The sequence below is a fragment of the Passer domesticus genome, chromosome 3 (genome assembly GCF_036417665.1).
Source record: "Passer domesticus isolate bPasDom1 chromosome 3, bPasDom1.hap1, whole genome shotgun sequence".
NCBI classification, from domain to species: Eukaryota; Metazoa; Chordata; class Aves; order Passeriformes; family Passeridae; genus Passer; species Passer domesticus.
In genome coordinates, this window is record NC_087476.1 from 112,218,442 (window position 1) to 112,239,903 (window position 21,462).

The 21,462-nt window shown below is 37.2% G+C and overlaps 1 protein-coding gene across 35 annotated transcripts in view; it reads right to left on the bottom strand.

Moving 5' to 3' along the window:
* Nucleotides 1-21,462, bottom strand: part of NRXN1 (neurexin 1) — a 668,819-nt gene that overhangs the window by 88,944 nt on the left and 558,413 nt on the right. For 24 of the 35 annotated variants that reach the window (XM_064415203.1, XM_064415193.1, XM_064415188.1 and 21 more), the window contains 2 exons: nucleotides 6,429-6,518; nucleotides 4,677-4,996 (listed from right to left, as the gene is read on the bottom strand). In XM_064415203.1, the coding sequence (XP_064271273.1) occupies nucleotides 4,677-4,996; nucleotides 6,429-6,518 (410 nt within the window). The remainder of the gene's footprint in view (nucleotides 1-4,676; nucleotides 4,997-6,428; nucleotides 6,519-21,462) is intronic. The other 11 variants (XM_064415211.1, XM_064415210.1, XM_064415207.1 and 8 more) reach the window with 1 other exon arrangement.

Below are 21,462 nucleotides of genomic sequence, written 5' to 3' on the forward strand. Positions count from 1 at the left end.
TGCACACAATTTTCAGAAATGGTTTTCAGTACATGAGAGTAGAGGCTGGTCTGTGGATAGGCTGTCATAATCAAATGCTTAGAAAGGGATGAGAAATGAGCATATTATTCTTGATTTACTATCACTTCATTTGTGATTTCCAGTTAATACAGATTCACAAAGCCATGCCAAAGAGATACTAAAGGCCTGATTGGGCTTTCCTAATTCACGCAAAACCCATTCTCTAAGTCCTTTTGAAGCCTTTCAGGCTTCTGCCAACTCTTGCAATTTTTATTGCAAGCCTTGCAGTACTCAGTGTTTAGTTTAACATTTCAGCTCTTGGAGTTCTACAACACGAGAATCTTTATTTTCAGTTTTAAAAGATTTTTATCACCTTCATGACTGAACAGAAAAACTTGCAAATTAGATTTTTTAAAGTGTTAAAAATTAAAGGCAAAAATAAGGAAGAACTTAATTGTATCATTTTGCTGAATAGTTTCATAAAAAGGTGATATTCTTAGAAGAAATTAATGATTTCTGAGTCCGAGTGCATACTCAAGGTTCCCTAAAGGTTAGCAACACATATTTGCATGCAACACAAGTCCTGTTCTTGCAAAAATTAAGCTGGGGTTTTTCTTTCCATGCTCATAAAGGTATGCAAAATGTTGGGCCTCCTCCCATGCAGTGTAGGGGGAGCAAAGAACCTCTCCTTCTGTCCTCAGCTCCCCTGCCAATAGCTAGGGATTCCCCCAGGTGTCAATGGCAAAGTGTGAAGCAGAGAAAACATCTCACTGACCACCCAGCTGGTGCCAATTCTGCACCAGCTGCTTGACCAGGGAGCCAAGTTGCCTGATGCAGAATCTGCTGTAGCTGTGTGGTCACCCTACAGCTGTCTGAAAAGCCTGGATAAAAAAAAAAACACAGGGCAGTAAAGCGTCTCTTGCAATGGCTGCAGATCTGCACACTTGTTAACACTGAAACAACACAATGCTTGCTTCATTTCCCTCTTCCTCCCGCCTCCTGAATTCCTCTTTTTTTCCCTCCTCCTTACCTGATACCTTTTGTTTATTCTATGAGATACTGGAGGCAGGGACTCTCACTTCCTCTGTGTTTACCCAGTGCCTTGCATGGAGGCTGACAGCTTGAATGCCATTATAATCAAAGGGGGAGTAGAAGGGAGGATGTAAGGCACTAGGAAAAATCAGGCATTCACCTACTACTGACATTCAATAAGCTTTGAGTACCTTTCTCCCCTTTGAAAAATTTACATTTCACAGTGCAATAATTAAGATGTCTGTCATCACCAAAACATCCATTGTTAAAATATTTCCAAGATGGGAAAACCTTCATTTAGAGTCTTCAGCAAAAAGCATTTCTGTCTCAGAAGCACTAAGACCTCCTTCATCTAAAATCATGCACAACAGTATTCAGCATACTTTCTGGGAGTCCCATGTGGATCTTTCATCATATATTGCTTTTGTTAATATCTGTGAGGGAGCAGAGACTCCGTCAATTAAACATTGTAGGTTTTTAAAAGAATTTTTCCTATAAATAGAGATTTAAATGATCTTCTTTAAGTATTGCAATCTTTAATTGAATTCAATACCTCTGCAAATGGAGCAAACAATCTCTGACTGATTAGATCATTTGCTTCTATTCTATTTTAGCCATGCACTGGTTTGCAGTAATGTAAGGTTTTTTTCATTAGCAATTGCTGTTCAGCTGCATATTTTCCTCAGTAACCTAATTAATGCTGGAGAGGTAACTTTTCTTCTTGTGCATTACCGTATGCCAGTGTAGTTGACACCATTGCAGAGGTTATATATAAGCAAAAATCAGAAAAAAATGTAAAGGACAAAAATGAAAGAGAATTAAGAAATCAAAGGTGGATTTTTTTCATGCGATGGTGAGTGCCTTCATCTCCAGTGACATTAACGTGGAAAGTGATTACTCAGCACCCTGCAGGACAGACCCATGGGAGTCCTATGGGTCACAAGCTCAGAAATTATTATATCCAGGGAGAATAAGACCCAGGTATGAATGAAGAGAAGAAATTATGTCCCTAAGGTGATTCAGCTGCTTCCTAGGTCTTTGTTGCTTGAGTGTATAGCATCCTGCAGACAAATTTCAGCTCTGACTTTGGGATGTTATCAATCTCCCAAAACTGATGGCAAAATGTGCTCCAGTGCAGTCCCTGACTAAATAAGTGTATGAAATGACAAGGAGATTCTACCAGGCAGGACATTCAGATGAAGTCAAGAAAGGCTCATTTATACACTCAGGATGTCCCAAGTGCTGCTGTGATATTACCATGGAATGCTTTACTCACAAATGTTGCTTTCAGGCTCCTAAATCTGGAGTTTCCCATCAGACGCATGAAGTCCTTGCTCCAGCCAGGCTAACAGGTGGCAGAGGCTGATCAAAACCTTCACCCTCAGGACATAGTTTGCAGCCATGCTCTGCAGCTCTGGGCAGTCCTGGAGCCTGCTGGAAGCTCCTCAGGGTGGGGTATCAAAGAGCTCATGGCATTTTGGCACAGCCACTTCTGCCCAAAAGGGGTGAGGAAATGGCACAACTGCCTGGAGGCCACTCAGCCCCAGTGGCAGTGAGCTTCTCTAAAAAACTGAGAAGGTGTTCTGATAGAGTCAATAAGAACCACATCTTATTTCAGGCACCACAGCCTGGAAACATAAAAGCTTTGGAAAATCATTTTGCCCTAATTGTTTTGTTTCCCCTCTTCAGAAAAATTTATACCTCATCACAGTTGTTAGCTTAAGAAAATTTTCTTCCAAAAATATCCCACTGGAAAACCTCAAAAATAAAAGTCTTAGTGGCTAAATATGCAAATAGTGTGCAAATTATACTGGGGAATACTCCCAGAAACTGAGGCCAACTGGCAAAGCAATTATACCAGTAAATTCCTGCTGCCTACAGATCATGCAAGGTGACAACTGAGAATGGTCCCTGTGACATTTTTCTTACAAAATTGTGGCTGGGAGTAACATGAAAGAGTGGCAGAGGCCAACAGTATGCTGGGAACTGGAACAGCTTAACTTTGTTTAATTTTAATTTAGTAACATTAATTTAGCTCAAATTATTTCACACCATGAGAGTGTTCTCCATTTTAGAGACATATTTTCCCTTCGGTAAATTTGGTGAAGTCTTAGATTTGGTTGCTGCAAATACTGAGGTCAGACTAGTTGGATAATAGAGTGCAAGATACTATTTAAAACAGAATTAAGAAGAAAGAAAATATATTTATTAAAACTCTGTAACTCACAACAATAATTATTTAAAACCTCCTGCAACCTGCAAGTCAAAATGCTTTTTTTTAAGGTTCATTTTTAACTCAAATGTACTGCTTCAGGTTTTTAAAATAATTTTTATGTTTACTTTATCGTAGTTTTTGATCCATAGTACAAAGCATACAAAGATACTACAGACAGAAAAGCTGAAGTGTCAAATTTGATGCCCCAATTCACTGTGTGACTTGAGGTTTTACACAGAAAACAGGCAACCTGACCTCAGCCTCTGTCTAACCTGCATGTGCTTCACTCTTGAGAAAATGAACCTTATTGAGCACACCCTTTCTCTCCCTCATGATGCTTTCTGTGTTCCTTGTCCTACTTCTGGATCTCAGCAGTGTAGCTGTCATGGCTTGGTGACACAGTGGACACACAAGCATGTGAACCAAAAGAATATAATAAATATGTTTTATTTCTTAATAAAATAAAGAAAGAAGAAAAGCTTTTAGCAGGGTACTTTTTTTTTCTTGGTTTGGTTGAGGGGTTTTTTGTGTGTTGGTTTTGTCTGGGGCTTGTTTTGGGATTTTTTTTTGCTTGTTTTGTTTTGTTTTGGTTTTTAAAAGAAAGGATAAATATAAAATAAGTTTTAGGTCTTTAAAGCACAATGTCTAATTTCTGCTACTCAAGGATATACACAAGATGAAGTTTAATTCACTCACATTCTTTTCTTCCTTCCTTTCCCAAGAATTAAATTCCCCCACATATTATACAGAGATCCTGACAAAACCTGAAAGCTACTAAATATATTACCAAATTCATGAGATGCAAATAACCTCAACAAACAGTAAACAACAGCCCGTGACTTGGAGCCTGAGTCTCCTATGGTGCAGAGTTCTCTTAATTCCCTCTGCTGCCATTGCCTCTTATGAGGAATACTGTCAGAGAAGATGATCAATCACAGGACTAGAGAAAGTGCTAATTCTCTCTTTTCCAGCCTCTTGCAACTTTTTGTCTTCACACCTCCTTCCTGTTCTCTCTTAAAACTGGGTCTCTTTTCTCTATCTCATGGATAAAGTCACCACTTCATTTCATTATCTCTAATTCCAGACATCCTGCATTCCTACACTGAATGTAATCGATGTAAGCCATCAAAGGAAGAAAGGGTTCTTAAAAATATGCACCACTATGAAGATGGATGAGAGAGCAATGTAACTCAGCACCAGAACAGTCTGAACTGGTAAGTTTACCTAATTTAGAAGAAAAGCAAAGCCCTTACTTTCCCTCAAAATGCTGGTGAACATCACATCTGTGAGATGTGTACGGTATAGAATTTTCAACAGGAACTCATGCATTTCTTTAAGGGAAACAATTTCATCTGCAGAGGGAATACGACAAAGAAAGCCACGCTCAGAGGTGGGAGGATATTTGAAAAAGGCAAGGAAGCCGACTAACCTGACCAATGGGTTCTTTGGTCGGAGCCTTTCCTCTTCTGGCGGTGCTGGTGGCCAAGGTTGTGGTGGTTTCCATGACTGACGTGGACATCTCCGACTGCATCGCAGTGGCTGTGGACTCGGTTGTCATAGAGGAAGGCACTTCACCAACAAGTCTCACATTTCCTTCTATCATGATGTTGCCATCATTTTCTGCTGCCATATTCAGAACTTTCAAGCCATTGTAGTAAAGACCAGAGAGCTGGCCTTGGAAAGGGTGGCCACGTTCCTTGCCTCCAATTTTTATTGTTGCTTGGCTATTGAAGATTGTGAGCTGACGCCCTGTGAAGATAATATTATATACATGCAAAAATGTTGACTGTGAACGCTGTACTCTACACGAGTGATAACAGATTGTCATGGGGTGAAAAATGAGAGCAATAAACTATAAGAAAAGGATTTGACTCATAATTCATTGCTTTTTAATGAGGTGTCCATGAAATGCATAAATTTTGAGAGCGTTTGCATTTTTCTTAATTTACGACATTTTGAGATTTATATGTTTTTTGCTAAAAGGCCAATCAAATATATTTGCAAATGTGTTTGGCACTACAAGATATACCCCTCTCCCTTGTACCTGAAAGCACTGTCAACCTTTTGGTGTGTCTCAAGAATGCTAGGTTCTCTAATTCCTTAAGATAACTTTTTCTTCAAGTCTGCCAGCATTTAAAAGTTGTTTGGTATTTTTCCACAGAATGCAGCATAGAGCCTATAGCTTTATTTACAAATGAGTTTATGTATGTATAGACATATACAAATATGTATATACACACAAAGTTTATATACATGCCATCAAGTCACTAGGTCAAGTGAGTTTTAAAGAATTTATGCAGTAATTTGTTGCATCTCTATGTAAGTGAATATTTACATTTTTAATTAAATATTTCCTTTTTGTAGTTAAATGTTTTATTTCCCTTCAACATACACACTGAAAAGAAACACATGGTTCACACTAAGTCTCTCAGAGGCAGATTCAAAAATAGATGTCTGATTGGCTTTCAGCAAGGCTATCAATTAAAATAAAAGATTTTAGATGTAAAAGCGGCTTCAGAAATGATACACATACCGATGGAGAAATCATGGCACATTTCCATTAAACAGAGAAATCCTCAGCAACAGTACCACTCTTAGTAAATAGAATAGTCACTTTAGTGACTATTTGGTTTCTGCTCACAAAAAGCATGCACACAACTTTAAGTTCTGTTTTAATTAGTGTTTGTTCCAAAATCCCCTTAGAAGGTTGCAAACGTTAAAGGGACTTCATTTTGATTGGCAATTCATATTGCCCACTATTTAAGACACCTACAGTTTAAACAAATTTTTTTTCAGGACCATAATGAAGATATCATAACTACAGATATTTTTAGTTAATAATTTAGATGCTGGAACATGTAATATAATCTATGAATGATTTATAATTTTTGGTTAATGTTTGCTATGAGTACCTTCATAGATTGAGTTAGTGGATTATATTTAACAGTCCCTTTAACCTTAAGTTAACAGGGTAAGATTATTAAACAGCTGGTACTTCTAGAAATGTATAGAAATTATTATACAAGGTATGCAAATATTACTCTATATTTTACTTTTTAAAATTTGTTTTAATTTAGTTTTACTGAAATTTATTTTTTATGTTTATTAGTGTTACAATGAAGCACTACTTGGTTATGTTCAAATTATTTTTTTATTTGAAGTTTTAATCAATGTTTTTTACCTTTGTCGAGTAGCCATTCATCAACTACTCGACCAAGTCGATATGGAATTCGCTGTCTAGCAATCGCCAGGCGCTCGTTATCATTGTTTCCTTTAAAGTTTAAAGAGACATTTCATTGGTTAAAATCTGTAAGGTCAAAGGTTAAAAGTTAATACTTAAAGCTTGAGCTATACAGTTGCCACATGATTTTTTGAAATTTGGAATTTTAAAAAGTGCTACCTAGAACATTTCATGGTTCAGACTTTTCATTCATTCATTTATTTTATTTTAGCAAACAAAATTATTCCTATGTTAATTGAAAATTAGAAATCTGCATTTGAGCTAGGTTATTAAACTTATGTTATAGACAGACCCAAAAAACAAATTTAAACATCATCGAATGGCTTTACAAAAAAATGATAGTTGACCTCAGGGTTTTGTCTTTTTTGATGTTTCTTATTAACTAGTTAAACATGTTCAGGTGAAACAGGTTTAAGTTTTCAAAAGACATCCAACCTCTCACTCCAGGTTAGTCATTTAAAGAAGAAGAACACAACTCTTAATCACCATCTAAGGCACACTTACTTCTTCTGTCTAATAATAGTCCTGCTGTAACTTATTCCTAAGCAGAAAAAATACACATTTCTTTGCTTCATTTAAATAAAATTCAGAGATTCAGATACATGGTACAGAACAGACCAGGGCATTCACAGTTTGTACATTTTCTTAAGACTCCTTGACAATGTCTTGAAGGAACACCAAGGCTTTGACAAAAGTGACTTGCTGAAAGGTAGCCTGGTTCTGAAACTTGCAAGTGCTTTAAAATTTAGCAAGAGGCCATCTGTGGTGGGGTTTCATAAGTTAAGAACTAACCAGAACCCAGCAATGCAAAGGACAAGCTTGTCATATTTGCCAACTGTATCTATTCTCAGTCAGTGCAGAGATCTCTGACTTCTTTAACTAAAACAGTGAGATAAAATAAGGCTGGTACAGTCAGAAAAGTAGCAGATGAGGAATAATTAGTGAAACACTTTAAATATTTATTTGCAATTATAGTTTTTTGTGTTTGAGTGATGTAATTTTGATCCCTCAGAATACCACTTAGAAAGCTACTTAGGAGAATGGCAAACCTAAATATTTCCTTCAATGTATAGGCTTTTGGGGGCAGTAGAGTTTTAGAACAACAATATCATCTTTTCCTTTCACTGTATAGGTTCATATTAATAAAGAATCTGAGAGATAAGAAGAGCAAGATGGGTGAAAAGCAGTCATTTGTAAATCATGTCCAAATACAAAGTCAATCTTACTGGCTCAAACATGGATATTTTCTTTGAGTTCAAAACCCACCAAACCAACCAAGAAACCAACTCCGGTAGTACCTGCAGTGGAAATGTAAGCACATGCTGAAGTAAACCCACTTAGATCAGAAACATATGTTCTTGAGCTAGAAGGACCCTACTGCTAACTGTCAAATAAAATATTATCCAAATTCAGGAGATCAGTGTTCAAGTTTGTCACAAAATTACAAGCCATAACAGTCTTGCAGGGAAGAGTCAGTACAATAGCTCACCAGAATTGCAAATAAAACCATGGTGGTTTTATGCAGATATTTATTCTACAGTGCTGAGAACTGCTATTTTCCATGTTTCATGCATCCCTCACTTGGTTTAGCATGGACATCATTCACCATGCCAGAAGGTGACCTATTTGCTTTGGAGGAGATGGCCTTTTCCTGTTCCTTCCCTTTCCAATATCTAATCAAAAAATGGTTTGGGTTGGCATCATTGCAAAGGACGTTTGAAGATCATCTCTTCCCTCCCCACTGCTAAGAGTAAAGACACCTTTTGCCAGGTCAGGTTGCTCAAGCCCATTTGACCTGATCTTGAGCCTTTCCAAGGATGGGGCATCCACAACTTTGGACAACCACAGAAGGTGGTTCCACAATTTCTCTGAGTAAATATATTATGTGAACATCTAAACGCATGTCATATTAAAATAGTACATGGAAGTATATGCATATATATAAAATATACACATTTTGTTTGTATGTACATTTCTCTCTGTTCTCAGCTTTTAGATATATTTTCCATAAAACAGGACTGAAATTGAACATAAAATGTTTTACAGAAACTTTCCCTTTTGTCCTTCTCCAAGATATTGAAAATTTAGAATGAAACACATCACAGCACAACCACTCTGATGATGTGATAATACAGAAAGTTTTAATTTTCTTTTTCCTGGTATGATCTTTAAAATTTTCATTCATCCGGCCCTCCTTTTCTTGCAGCAAGCTTCCTATGACTGAATGAAAATTTGAGAAATACCAGGAAAAAACGCATAAGAAATGTCATGTGACCAACACAGGAAAAAAAAAAAAAAAGGAAAAAAAGCTATGTTCTTCTGTGTTCTTACATGTTTCTGTTCTGAATTTGTATCTTCAATCAAAATACGTGTGTATATATGTATCACTAAACCAGTGAGGTAACAATTTATATTTTCTGATAGTCAGTTACTTTTAACACATTTATCTTTTCAATAAGATGTTTTGACAGTTTTTATTCAGGCTTTATCACTTGAGTCACTGAATAAGTGAGAGAACATCCTATTTCTAAAAGGTTTCCTTAACTTACAGTAAATGAATCATGAGTTTTAGTTAGTGTTGTGTACCCTTTTTTTTTTTCTTCTTATCTATATTTAAAAAAAAAAGGGGGGAGTGGGTGAAATTCTTCTGTGTCATTTATAAGAAAGGCTAAGTTGTTCAGAAGAGGTCTGTGGGCATAAGGAATACATTAACATAATAGAAATAAGTCTCATGGATGGAGATCATCATTCACTCATCAGCTTCACGCAGGGTTACTCACTGGATGCCTTTCATGAGCAAACACTCTCTAGTTCCCAAAAGAACCAGGAAGTTATGGCTAAGTGTTCACAACTGCCTGTTTTGGGAAGGCATTAAACTGTGTTGTTTATTCACCCAGTAGGTGCAGATCAGGAACATGTGGTAAGAGAACCCCCTGCAGCCACCAGATGAGATCCTCAGTTCTATTGCAAGTCTCTGCTGTAATTCCATGAGTAACACGGGATCTATCCAAGGCAAGGTCTACTCTCACTACTCTGCAGCTGCTCCAGAATATCTCTATGGTGATCCTGGAAACTCCTCTGTGAACTAACAGCATAAATTTAATCTTGGCCAGCTTATACATTTGAATTATTTCATTAAAACATACAATATGTATGGTTTTTGAGACTATTATAATGTGATTCTGTCAATAAATTGTGTTTCATACTAGCTGCAGCAGTCCTGCACCACTGGGAGCAAAATTCATATGAAAAGCAAGAAAATAACCATTTGATTTGTAAAGGTCACACAAAAAATAATTGCTGATTACATTAGCCCATTCCTCATCAGAGGAAAAGTGCACTGTGAAATACGTCTCAATTTGGCACTATTACGTTAGCTTAAATTCTTCTAGTATATAATACAAATGGAAAGGTTAGAGGGAAATGGTGTGGAACTTATCTGGATTTAGTTTCAAGGAGAACACATGGATTTAGTAATGATGAAGCCAGTAGACACATAATAAATAAATGAAAAAAAAAATATACATAGAACTGAAAATAACATAAAATCTATTAAAAGCAACAAAAGCCCTATTTACTGTATAATGAAAAACACATATAGTTTCAATACCTGCTTCTTCCCAACATCTGGTTTGGGTCACACACTCAGCTACAATGAATCTGGATAGACCCAGTAAAACTCTATGCATTTCCCTCATCTTATAATCTCATCCCCAGTAGGGAAATCATAAATACCACAGACTCTTTTCCTCAGGAGTATTCAGTTCATGTTTTTTCTACCTTCCTTTATTTATGTTTGTTTTTCCCCATATGGTGAACCACAAGGAACTTCAGTAAAAACACTTCCAAGAAGGTTAATAAATTTTTTCATGCTCTAAATAAACCTGCGGCTTTGAGATTTTATTCTGTTACCCATCTGAAAGATTAAGTGCTCTGGCAGGCACCCTTTCAGTCGTAAGTCATAAAAAAAACCCTGATGTGCCTAAACTTTAATTGTAGACAGCTATGTGACCATCCAGCATTACTCTTCCAGGTTATATGGCCAAGATTTCTTTGATTAAAAAAAGCTGGGTGGAAATGATTCACTCAGGATGTGCACCATGACATTGTCTAACCTGATTGAATTCTAGATGGCTTCATTCTTCTGCCAAATACACAATATTTTGTCACAACAGAGTGTTAATTCCATACTGGCAGAAAGGCTTCAAGGGAATAACAATAATTCCAAAGAATCAAGGTAAGCAGAGAAGAGCAGCAAAGGTCAAATCTTTGAGTCAGAGTTAAATCTTGTGTCACAACTGAGAAGAAGCAGTCCAAAAAAACTTTAATCATACCTTTATATCTATAGGTCAGCTGGGACAAACCAACTATGTGAACTCCACTAATATGTATTTTATCCCTCCTGATTTATTATATTGTCAGGGCTGGAGTGTAATTCTATTTTGTGCTCTGAAATAAAGGTGTCAGTTATTGATGTGAAATAGCAGCATCCTTGAAAGGGAATAAGTAAGAAGTTTGAAAATCTTGAGTCTATGAAGAGCAACCTAGGCTAGAGAGTATTTTCTTTGAAACAAATCCTTTAACAGAATACAAATTCACATTGTTAGTCCCAGTGATCTGTTAGGGAAATAAATAACAAAGTGATAAAACCAAGGTCTATCTCCATTTCTAAACAATCCTCTCTTCCTAGTTTTGCTCATCATGATCTTGACACGGCTCTTTCTGAATCATGTCTCCCCTGACATCTGCAAGACGAAGGCAGAGACCCACATCATTCCTCCAGATGCAGTTAGAGATGAAATCTGACTGAAATGTCAATTGCGTGGAATGAGAGGAAGCCACAGCACCTCAGGGTGGGATATGGGAGCAAACAGTCCACAAACGGTCTCACATGGCCAGGAAATGAAATCGCAGTGAAATCCCAATCTCAGTAATGGCCCATAAAGTTCTTTCATACCATCTATTTCCATTATTATGCACACATTCTTGAGACTTCATGGGGTAGAGAAGAGGTCCAAGTTCACCTCAGGAAGTCACTGTGTTAGTGGGCGCACTGCTCTGAGCTTTTTTTTTCTGAGTGCTTACAGACTTGTCTAGCCAGTGTCGGATCCAGGAGTGAGCTCTGGATGGATCAGGTGAAGGTGTATGTCCTTTTCTGCTGCTGAAAGATGTCAGCTCTCCTTGTAGCAATGTGTGGGGAGAGACACAGGAGGATGCAATGGTCAGACTTGAAGATGCTGTATGAGAAGTTACCCAGAAGGCTGATTTGGGCCACCTCCAGTGCTTGGAGGGAAGAGTTGCTGAATGTGAATATTTTGAACAAACCTTACTATCAGCTCAGTGAGAAGATAAAAGTGAAAAGAAACTCTTATGTTAGAGAAAGAACCTGTAGCAAATAAGTAAGAGTGCAGCTCTTCAATGCCTTACCTTCTCAAGAAAATTTAACCTATAAAGAGCGAAACCACCATGAAGTACCACTCCTCTAAATTTTGAAGTGGCAAGTTCATACTAAATGACCATAATATAATATGACCCTTTACACCCTACAGGAACTCCCAAATTCCTTATAATGAATATTTAGCATCCAAAGCTACTATTTGCCACAGAATGACTAGTCTTCATAAAAGAGTAAAATCGCTCACTTTGGGGCTTATAGCACTCCTAAAAACAAAGCAAAACTTAGGTTTGTCTTTAAGAATACAACTACCACATCTATTAAAAAAATGTCCATTTTTCTTACAGACTGTACCAAAACATCTTATATTCACCTGTAAGCTCCTTATTTCATGCTTGCATATTAAACAAAGCAAATAATAGTTTTACAACTTTCTACAGGATTAAAGTGTGAACTGTCATTAACCTCTCAGGGGGAGAAGAACCTTCACTTCAAATCAACTACCTTCTGCCCCGTTTTTGGTTATTTTTCACTGGATTAATTACTAATTAAATGAAGAGTGTGCTCTTCCTGACTCTCACTTCCTCACTATAATGCAATGTCTCAGTTTCTGCAGTGTAAGATGGCTTCTTTTGAGAAGTATTATATCTAAAACAGGCAAGAGAAGATGAAAAGCATTAAGAAGCAGATAAGAAAACATAAGACTTGTCTGATAAATTAAAGGTCATATTTTGTTATCTGGAGTTTTACAAAGATCCTTTGTACTGCCTGTGTAGTATTAAAGGAGCCAATATTATAGGGCTGCTGTTAAAATAGGCAGAACAATAGATAGAAATCATTGAAGAGGAATGAATTGTTGCAAGTATGGTGCCATGTCTCACATTACCCCAAGAGTGACATTTTGTAGTTCTCCAAGGTAAAAGGACTTTGAACTGTTTCTAAATCATAATGTCACAGCATTTAAGGTTACCTTTTCTATACGAATTTAACCAAAAGTTGACTGTAAGCAGTTTCTTATTCCATAGATTTTCAACAACCGAGGAATGGAGACTGTTTCAAGCCCATTGCATTGAAAATTATCTAGGTCTGAGATAGCAGCTGCTGAGGGTGTTCTACTGACTTTTTTCCAGGTAGCAATCTGGATGATCTTAATTTCATGCTAGAAAAGAAGTACTATATAGAATGTCTCTTGACAGAAACAATACATTACATAAATGAACAATGGCAAATGGGAACCACTGTGCTCAGCTCTCATTTTAAATTCCCACTGGGCTGTAACTCCATGAATATCCAGTATTCAGGTAGAAACCATCAATAAGAAAGGACTTATTAACTGTGTGGTAAGTCTCCTAATTAAGTTTAATCACCACATAAATTCTGAGATCAGAATAAGGACAAACTGCCAAAAGGTCATTGCTCATATCCTTGCATTTTATTGTAGTCAGTGAAAGGCTTTGGAAAAATCTATTTTTCCCATAAGTTATTTGTGAGCAATTTGCAACATGAAAAGTTATCTGAAACAATTGGAAAAAATCTTCTGGAGTTAAATCCTGCTCTTGGTTATGTGGTTGATAAGAGAAAATAGAGTATTTGCCTTCAGTTGTGATCTTTAAATCTGCTGCAATTGGACTGCTTCAGCAGACTGTTCAGGGGCAGTGCAGGGTACAGATAAAGTCATGCTCATTCCATGACCAGATTCATAAACATTGTATGAAATCCAAAGCACTCAGCATCAGCCTTCATCAACAGCACACAAACTAACCTCACTGCAGCATAAATTTTAAAGATGTTGATTTCATGTTCTTTCACAAAACATGAAGATGCTGGAGTTAACCCCTATGTCCCAAAGTCCTGGGACATACAGGTGCTTTGTCACACTTGCAGCACCTGCCCAGGCTGTATCAGCTTGTTCTCCTTGGGACAAGCATAATTACACACAAGCCAACAGGAAGAAAACAGATGTCATTATTTGGACCAGATTTTGCCAAGCAGAAAAAACCAAATGTGCCCATATAGACAGAAAATGGCATTTAAGAGATAAAAATCTGTTCTGTGTCAGCAGTGCGAGCAAAAAGAAAAAAAAGAAAAAAACCCGTAGCCCTTGGCCAAAGCAAGCTCGAAACTTTCAGTTCTGTCTAAAAGTGGCATTTCAATTTGTGTATTTAAACCTTGCAGACATTCTACTATAAAAGAATAATCTATTTCAAATGGAAAGGTTTAAACTTGCACATATAATGCTTTTGGCAAGACACAGAAACAGAAACTGTAAATAATAGAAACAGATGCTCACTGAGATAAAAGCAGAAGAGTACTTTAGAACTGCAGAATTATGAGACGACCACCATGGAAAAGCATAATGGCTGTGAGTAGATTCCCAGAAGAGGTTTAATCTTATCTGATAAAAATTGAAATAATCTGCTTTCCTTTATATAATATCTTTTTTAAAAATCACTAATAATTCCCCTGTAACCTAAGATATGTTGCATATTTTAACTTTTTATAAAATGCAGCTCATTTTCTAATAGTCTGCAACACATTTGCAGTTAGCTAAGGTTTTTCCCCTTGTGATTATGTTTTATATATATATGTTTGGGGTTTTTTTTTGGTGTAGTACAGCCTAGAATACTAAGAATTATTGTGAAACATTTAATTTTGTTTTGAGATGGCAATTTTGAAGATAATCAAAAAGTTCAGTGCTCAGGTACTCCAAATTTCTATGTTCAAAACTCTTCTATATTTTCCTTCATGTATGGTTTAGGAGGTTCTCAAGGAAAGGAAAGTCTGGTTACCATAACACATTTATCACTCTCCTGATATCTCTGCTTCGTGATTTCTCATACTCTCTGTTTAAAAATGGGACAAAGACCCATTGCAGGGTAAAGACCCTGTGTGGGGAATAGGCAGGAGAAGGGATGCCAGTGTTGGCACAAACCACATCCATGGAAAGTCCATTTCAGTGCACCCCATTCTTCAAAAGTTCATGAAGACACACTGGGCATCAAGCATGGAAGCAATTCTTTGGTGCCTTCCCGAGTCATGGCCTGAAGACATCCTTGAATAGATCTCTCCTGGGATGTTTCCAGATGACAGATGGTGTTAAGGAAGCCTTGGGCCTCCAGAAGAGAAAGCCAGTGACTCCAAAGCCAGTCCTAGCAGCCAGACCTGCATCAGCTAAACCAAGACATCCCTGTGCTTTAAGCTCTTGCCCACGACACATTTTCATATGAGGAGCTGCTCTGTTTTAAAAGGTAAGAAGGCCACATTTTGGATGGACAGTGCAAAGCTGGCAGCTATCTTTCATGTAGGTCTAAATTTATTGTCTTTATTTTCAGAGCAAATCTGAGCTGAAACACCAAAATGAAGAAACAATCAGTATTGAACTATTTAAGCATATATGAATTTGCGAGGAAATAGATTATCACTATTCAGTTGTCAATAAGTTTAATTTTTCATTTTGTTTTACAAAAATCCATTTGCTGATGTAATACCCATAGTGTAGACCTGACTTCTACTTTGAAACACTTATGAAATGTTAAATGGGAAAAAGATCAACTTTAGAAAGAAAATAGCTCTGCTAGCACAATTTACACATCTACTTTTTCTCAGGGAACCACTTGACCTTTTAAAAACATGCTAAAACCCACCATGTTGAAATTAAATAAGGCTATTATCATCTTTCCAGCTTTATGAACTCTTGTAGCTTCTCTAACATGAAGCACTAATGCATTATTAAATATAATGTATTATGCTATTTAAATTATTTTTATTTCTAAATGATGGTACTGAGTAAAGTGAAGTATTAAATAAGCATCTAATTCAAAGCAGATAATACACTAACAGCTAAAATGAGCAGATGACTTACTAATAAAATATTAATACATTCCAGTTTAATAAGCATAATTCAAGATATTCAGGCCTCTGAGCAGGAAGGACTACATCAGTCCATCAATCTACAGTTCATCATCACCCTTGAAAGTACTGGCATGGACTCAGTAGATTCCATGGGAAAAGCAAGCTGCCTCCTGTCCTTGCTTTTATTCCTATGTTCACGGCTTTGCCACTGCTTCTAAAGCAGAACACTAAAACTTAGAAAGTATGAGGCTGAAGTATATTCAATTAACACTAAAATATGTCTAACTGCCAGGGTGGGTTGTTACCACCAGTAAAGTACAAGGCTAAAACAGGACTCTGACAAGGACTGGAGTAATATCCCATTTTGCTTTCTGCACAGAACACCCATGGTGCGTGCATCCACAGAGCTATGACAGATAAGGGAAGTGTACAGGCAGCAGATTATTTTTGACACCCTCCTGCAGCACGGCTCATCTCTCCAGCTCAGCTGGAAAAGCTGCATGCAGGCTTACTCCATGGAATGCTCTTTAACTAAAGTCAGCTACTGCAAAAATTACATGCAACAAACTGTGAGCTATCAGATGGAATGGATAAGCAAGCAGTTAACTAAAAATCATTCATTTCAGGAATTTATCAGGATTTTTAGATGTATAAATATACAAAGCTGAGAAAGAGGAAGATAAATGTTTTATTGGGGTTTAAGTAATATTTCCAGTATTCTCTTTCTGCTCTTTTGTAAGTACAGTCTCAGTTTGATGCAATAGGACTGATGTATTTAAGGCATCACATGGCTTTTGATTAGCACAGTATGTTTCTGGGCATAGAAATGATACCTGGAAACTTTATTTTTTCCTGCTCTGACTTTAATTCCTGGAAAGTTATTGCTATATCAGCATGATGAACACAGTGGTGCCATAGCATTATTCTTAGGAGTGTATTGATAATACACTCCTAAGACATAAGACTAATGTCAACTGCACATCAAAGGATATGACTAAAGCACGTATTCAGACATGAAACTATTCTTTGGTTAATTTATAACCAGCTCAATCAGGATTTCCAGAGAACCACCTTCTCCTGCTGTGATGACACACCATGAGGTAAATCTCTCAGAAATGAATACCAACGATCACTGTTGAATTTCTGTGCTCATTTCTTCCATGAATTTCTTAGCTCATGGTTACAGCTTTCTAGGAACAGCTAAAGAGAACTGTAAGCATCTACTGTTTTTTTTCCTCCTGAAAGCACTTAGACTGTAATCAAGTCACTGCATAGTTTTCTTTTTGACAGTATAAATCACTTAAGATTGTGCCTCTCCAGGGTTCTCATTACACACACACCAATTTGTTTTCTTCCATAAAACCACAGACCCCAGGTACAGACTCTGACACTTGTTCCAGAGCTTGTTTCAAAGTGCTGCAAAAGGTGCTAAAATCCTCCCCAGTTCTTAATGCTTTAGCCTTTTGTGCCCACAAAGCCATTTCCATGAACTCCTTTGTCACAGCCTCATGTGATGCTTCATGTGGAGAAACCTGAAAGATGAGACCCCCCCACAAGAGTCTTCTTGGAATTCGATTTCTCCAGGACACTGTCTGCATTGCCATAAGGTTTTTAGAGCCAGTAGAGAACCCCAATAGTTGGCGGAAGTTCCAGTCAGTGAGTGCCCTTCACTGAGAACCATCAGTTGTATGCAATACTGAGCTGATTACCTCAGGCTGACTAATGAAAAATTAACAATATTCACTGTTCACCACTTGGATGAGGAATATTCACTAACTTTGGGATTGAAAATGAGACCTGTGACTGTGATTTGCAGGCTCCCCAAAGTCACTGCCACACCGCCCTCTGCAGTGCTGCTCCTTTCTGATTCTAATTTGGCTCTTAGAGGATGATTTTTACACACAGGATACCAATGAGCACCAGAGAACTTAATAAAAGGGGAGAAGAAATGCTGAAATGGAGTCTGAAACCTCTCTGCCCAAATCCTTCATGTGTACCATATCCACCACAGCTTTCTGGAACTGATAGTGCAGCCATAACCGAGTTTGCAGTTTAGTTCAGACAGAAACTCACTTGAATTTACACGAGAGAAGCTCCAGGACTGGGACCCTAAAGTGAGATGCTAAAGAATCCTTTGGTTAAAAATTGCTATGAGGCAATTACCAAGCTCTGAAAATGGGAGTATGCTTTCAAGATTGAGCCCTGTACCCAACTACAGTTATATTTTTAGCACCATTTGTTCTTTTGCAAAGGACATATTTATTATTCTCTCCCTATTGTATAAACTGCAATTTAAAAAAAATTAAACCTCTCCTCTATTAATGCCCATCAGATCTGTAAAACAGGAAAATCAAAATTGTCTTTATACATACTTAACCTTGATGCTAGTGTGTTTCATTCATTTTTTAATGTCTACTATACCCAATGCTGCACCAGAAAAGCCATTTAATGCCTTAGAAATAGTTCACTGAGGAAAATAAACCATTCATATCTCAATTAAACCAATTTGTAAAAGCATGATTTCACTGCCTTTAATTCAGTTAACTTCTGAATGTAAGGGGCTGAAATTAGGATGCCCTTTACAATGTTTCATGCTTCTGATGCACTGAGGGATATTCAATTTCTGCTTCAAATTTATTTGAAATGCTGTATGCTACACAATCTGCCCCTTGTGAAGCTCATAAAAGTTCTAGGTTATATAAATCATACAAGGTTTTCTTTTCTGACAGGTAGGATAGACTAAAAAAAAAACAACCCAAAAAAACCCTATCCTCTGGCTTAGCTATACCTTGCTAGGGTCAAGGTAGCTCTTTGAAACTGCTGGAACACTCTGAACTTAATTGTATATGCATGATATAATACAACAGTAGAATTTGTTGCAACTAACGTGCAACATTAATCTCAAATCCTAAGTATTAAAGAAAATAAATATTTTGAAAGTGCAGATGCTGCAGTTGGAAGATGTTTTTTGTTTGTTTGTTTTTTAAATAACAGGTCTTAAGACTGAAGAAATCTAATTGCATGACAAAATGAAGAGATATGTGTACAGCTTCTCCCCCAAGTTCACAGGGCACAAAGGAGAGAAAGAGAGTCTAAAGAATGTGCATGCTTATATGTTCCAGACAGCAGTGATTTGCATCCTTCTGGATACCTACTTAATGCAGTTCGCTCTCTAGAAAATATATCCAGGACAGAGCAAGTTGCTGTTTTCCCTGCTGCAATATGAATTATAGTGACTATTTCTGAATTAGTTCGTTTAATGGAAGTTCTTGTCCTGCAGACATAAAGTACTATACTGCTGTCACACCTCATGCCACCAGTAAAATATATTGGGGACACATACACAAATGTGCCCCAAATAAAAAAATACCTCATCTTCCGAGAGCACCTAAAACACAACAGCACTGCAGAGAAAATAATTTTGTTTTCCATATGATAGATTGTCTGGTTGGAAGGCTCAACACCACATTGATTTTTTCTGTCCTGAGAAAGGCTCCCACTGCAGCCTGACTCCCGGCTTGCCCCAGAAGATAATGGAAATGGAGTGCATTGCAGAAGAAGCACACAGCATTGTACTCTGCTCTTGCATGCTCAACCAGCCACTGGGAGCTTCAGTGGGAGCCTCAGAGCTGACCCATGTGTGTGTGCTCATCTCAGTGAGCCATCTCAGGACAGGGGCACTGTCACAAGCATACCAACTTCAGCGTTACACAGAAATCATTTCACTGGGGTGGCCGAATTATTGGTTTGGCCCAGCGAGTGACACGTTATATAAAGTCCTGTGTAATGAGATACAAACCCACTGCGGGCTGGAAGGAGAGAGAAACAAAGGAATCTGTTCAAATCTCTGCACTGACAACACAGTCCTCCCCTGGGAAAGAAAAGAAGAATGAGGAATTTCTTTTAAATCATTGATGCCATCAGAGATACCAGCATTATATTGTTAAGGAAACTATGCAGCTAAAATTCCTTGGAGAAGAGTTTGAGTAAATTGTTCTCTTCTTGACTGACAAGATGTTAATCCTCCAATTCTAATTTACCCTACTAGATTGGGTACGTGTGATGCTGCAGGTTACACAGAAAGCCTATGTCGTGGCAAATACAAGTTTGTAAAAGAAGGTCTAAGAATTGGCAATATTTCATCTTTTGTGATCTGACTTTTGGGAATTGTTAATAGATAAGGGCTTTCCTGAAGGGTTGAAAGGGACCATCTGAGTCATATTTGCCATGTCTCATTCTTAGGTCTGTTTTCATTCGCTTTTTATTCCTCTAGCTTGAATCCCTGTAGCTTGCTGTCTTCAGAAATTCCATTTCCATATCACCCTGTGCCTAATTATGGAAAGCAGGCATTGGCCCATCCTTTGCCAAAAGACACAAAAAAAGAGCACATCTCTGTTTCTTTCAGTATTTTAAAAACACTTTTCTGAATCACTGCTCATTTGACATTTTCTTTCTCCTTCCATTGTGCCACCTTGCCGTATCTAACTGAAAGGTGTTATACCTTCTGTGATCAAGTAATGACAACTGTGCCACACATTTTATCAAGATCTGAATTTAATTACAGGATCTAACAAGCCTAAGAAGGGATGAGCCTTTGTATTTCACCAGGATATCCAAGATGAAAAATAAAGGGGGAAAAAATCTGTCTGCAGACTAAGAGAAGCATTATTATATTGCATTATCTGACAGAAAGACCTGATAAGCTGTCAAATTAAAAAGCTGATTTGGGAAATTTTACTGAAACCACTTTTTGAAAAGAGACTTACTGTAGTGCTTTGTTTGGGTATCACCTAGGTTCTTTAAATAAAGACAGCAGCAGGATAGAACAATTTCATAATCTCTCAAAGGGCAGCAGTGTATTTTAAAAGCAAAAAAAAAAAAAAATTACTTGACTTTGAGTAAGCTGCAGCAGAGGCTCACCCAAAGAGAATGGGAAAATAAAGTTCCATTTTTTTTTAACATCAATCTTTCACATTGACAATAAAATTATACAGAATGTGAGACCTGGGTGCATGCTGACAAATACATTTAATCATAACCAAAGAGCAGTCAGAGCTGTATGAAATGAGAAAAACATGCAAGAAATCAGTTGTGCAATTACAAAGGGAAGGTAGCACACTGGCCTAGTTACATCCATCACTTAACTGCTGGTTTGTGTCTCAGTAACTTAGATGAATTTTTAATGTATTTTGATTCCTGCTTCCAGAATACTTTCTTCCATCTTTATTCTGGAGAACTTACTGAATTGAGTTTAAATAACTCCTTGTCTTATTCTTAGTTCTCCATGCCATTATTTTACACTCTGGTATAATGCCTCATTTTATTAATATTATAACTGGACATCACAACATTAATAAAGGTAGACATCAGCTTCCTACAATAGGAAATCCTCATTGAGGATTTTGTCTAGACAAAACCAACAAAAAATAACACAATTTTATCTTTGCCTTGGCTAAGTATTGGAGACATAGAAAAGTTAATTGTAGGAAACATTTTTTTGATTGAGTGATCAGGAGTTGACTTAAGTTAGTATAAGGACAACTAAAAATAAGCCTGTAAATCAGATTCTTGATTTAAAAAGAACAAAATTTGATAACACGAAGGAAGTCAGATTATGCAATCAGTGTAAGGGCCTGGATTCAGCCAGAAATGACACTTGGAAATTCTATAAAGTATTAAAATGATGACTTTTTTTTTTGCGTTTGCACCTGCAAGGCTAAAATATAC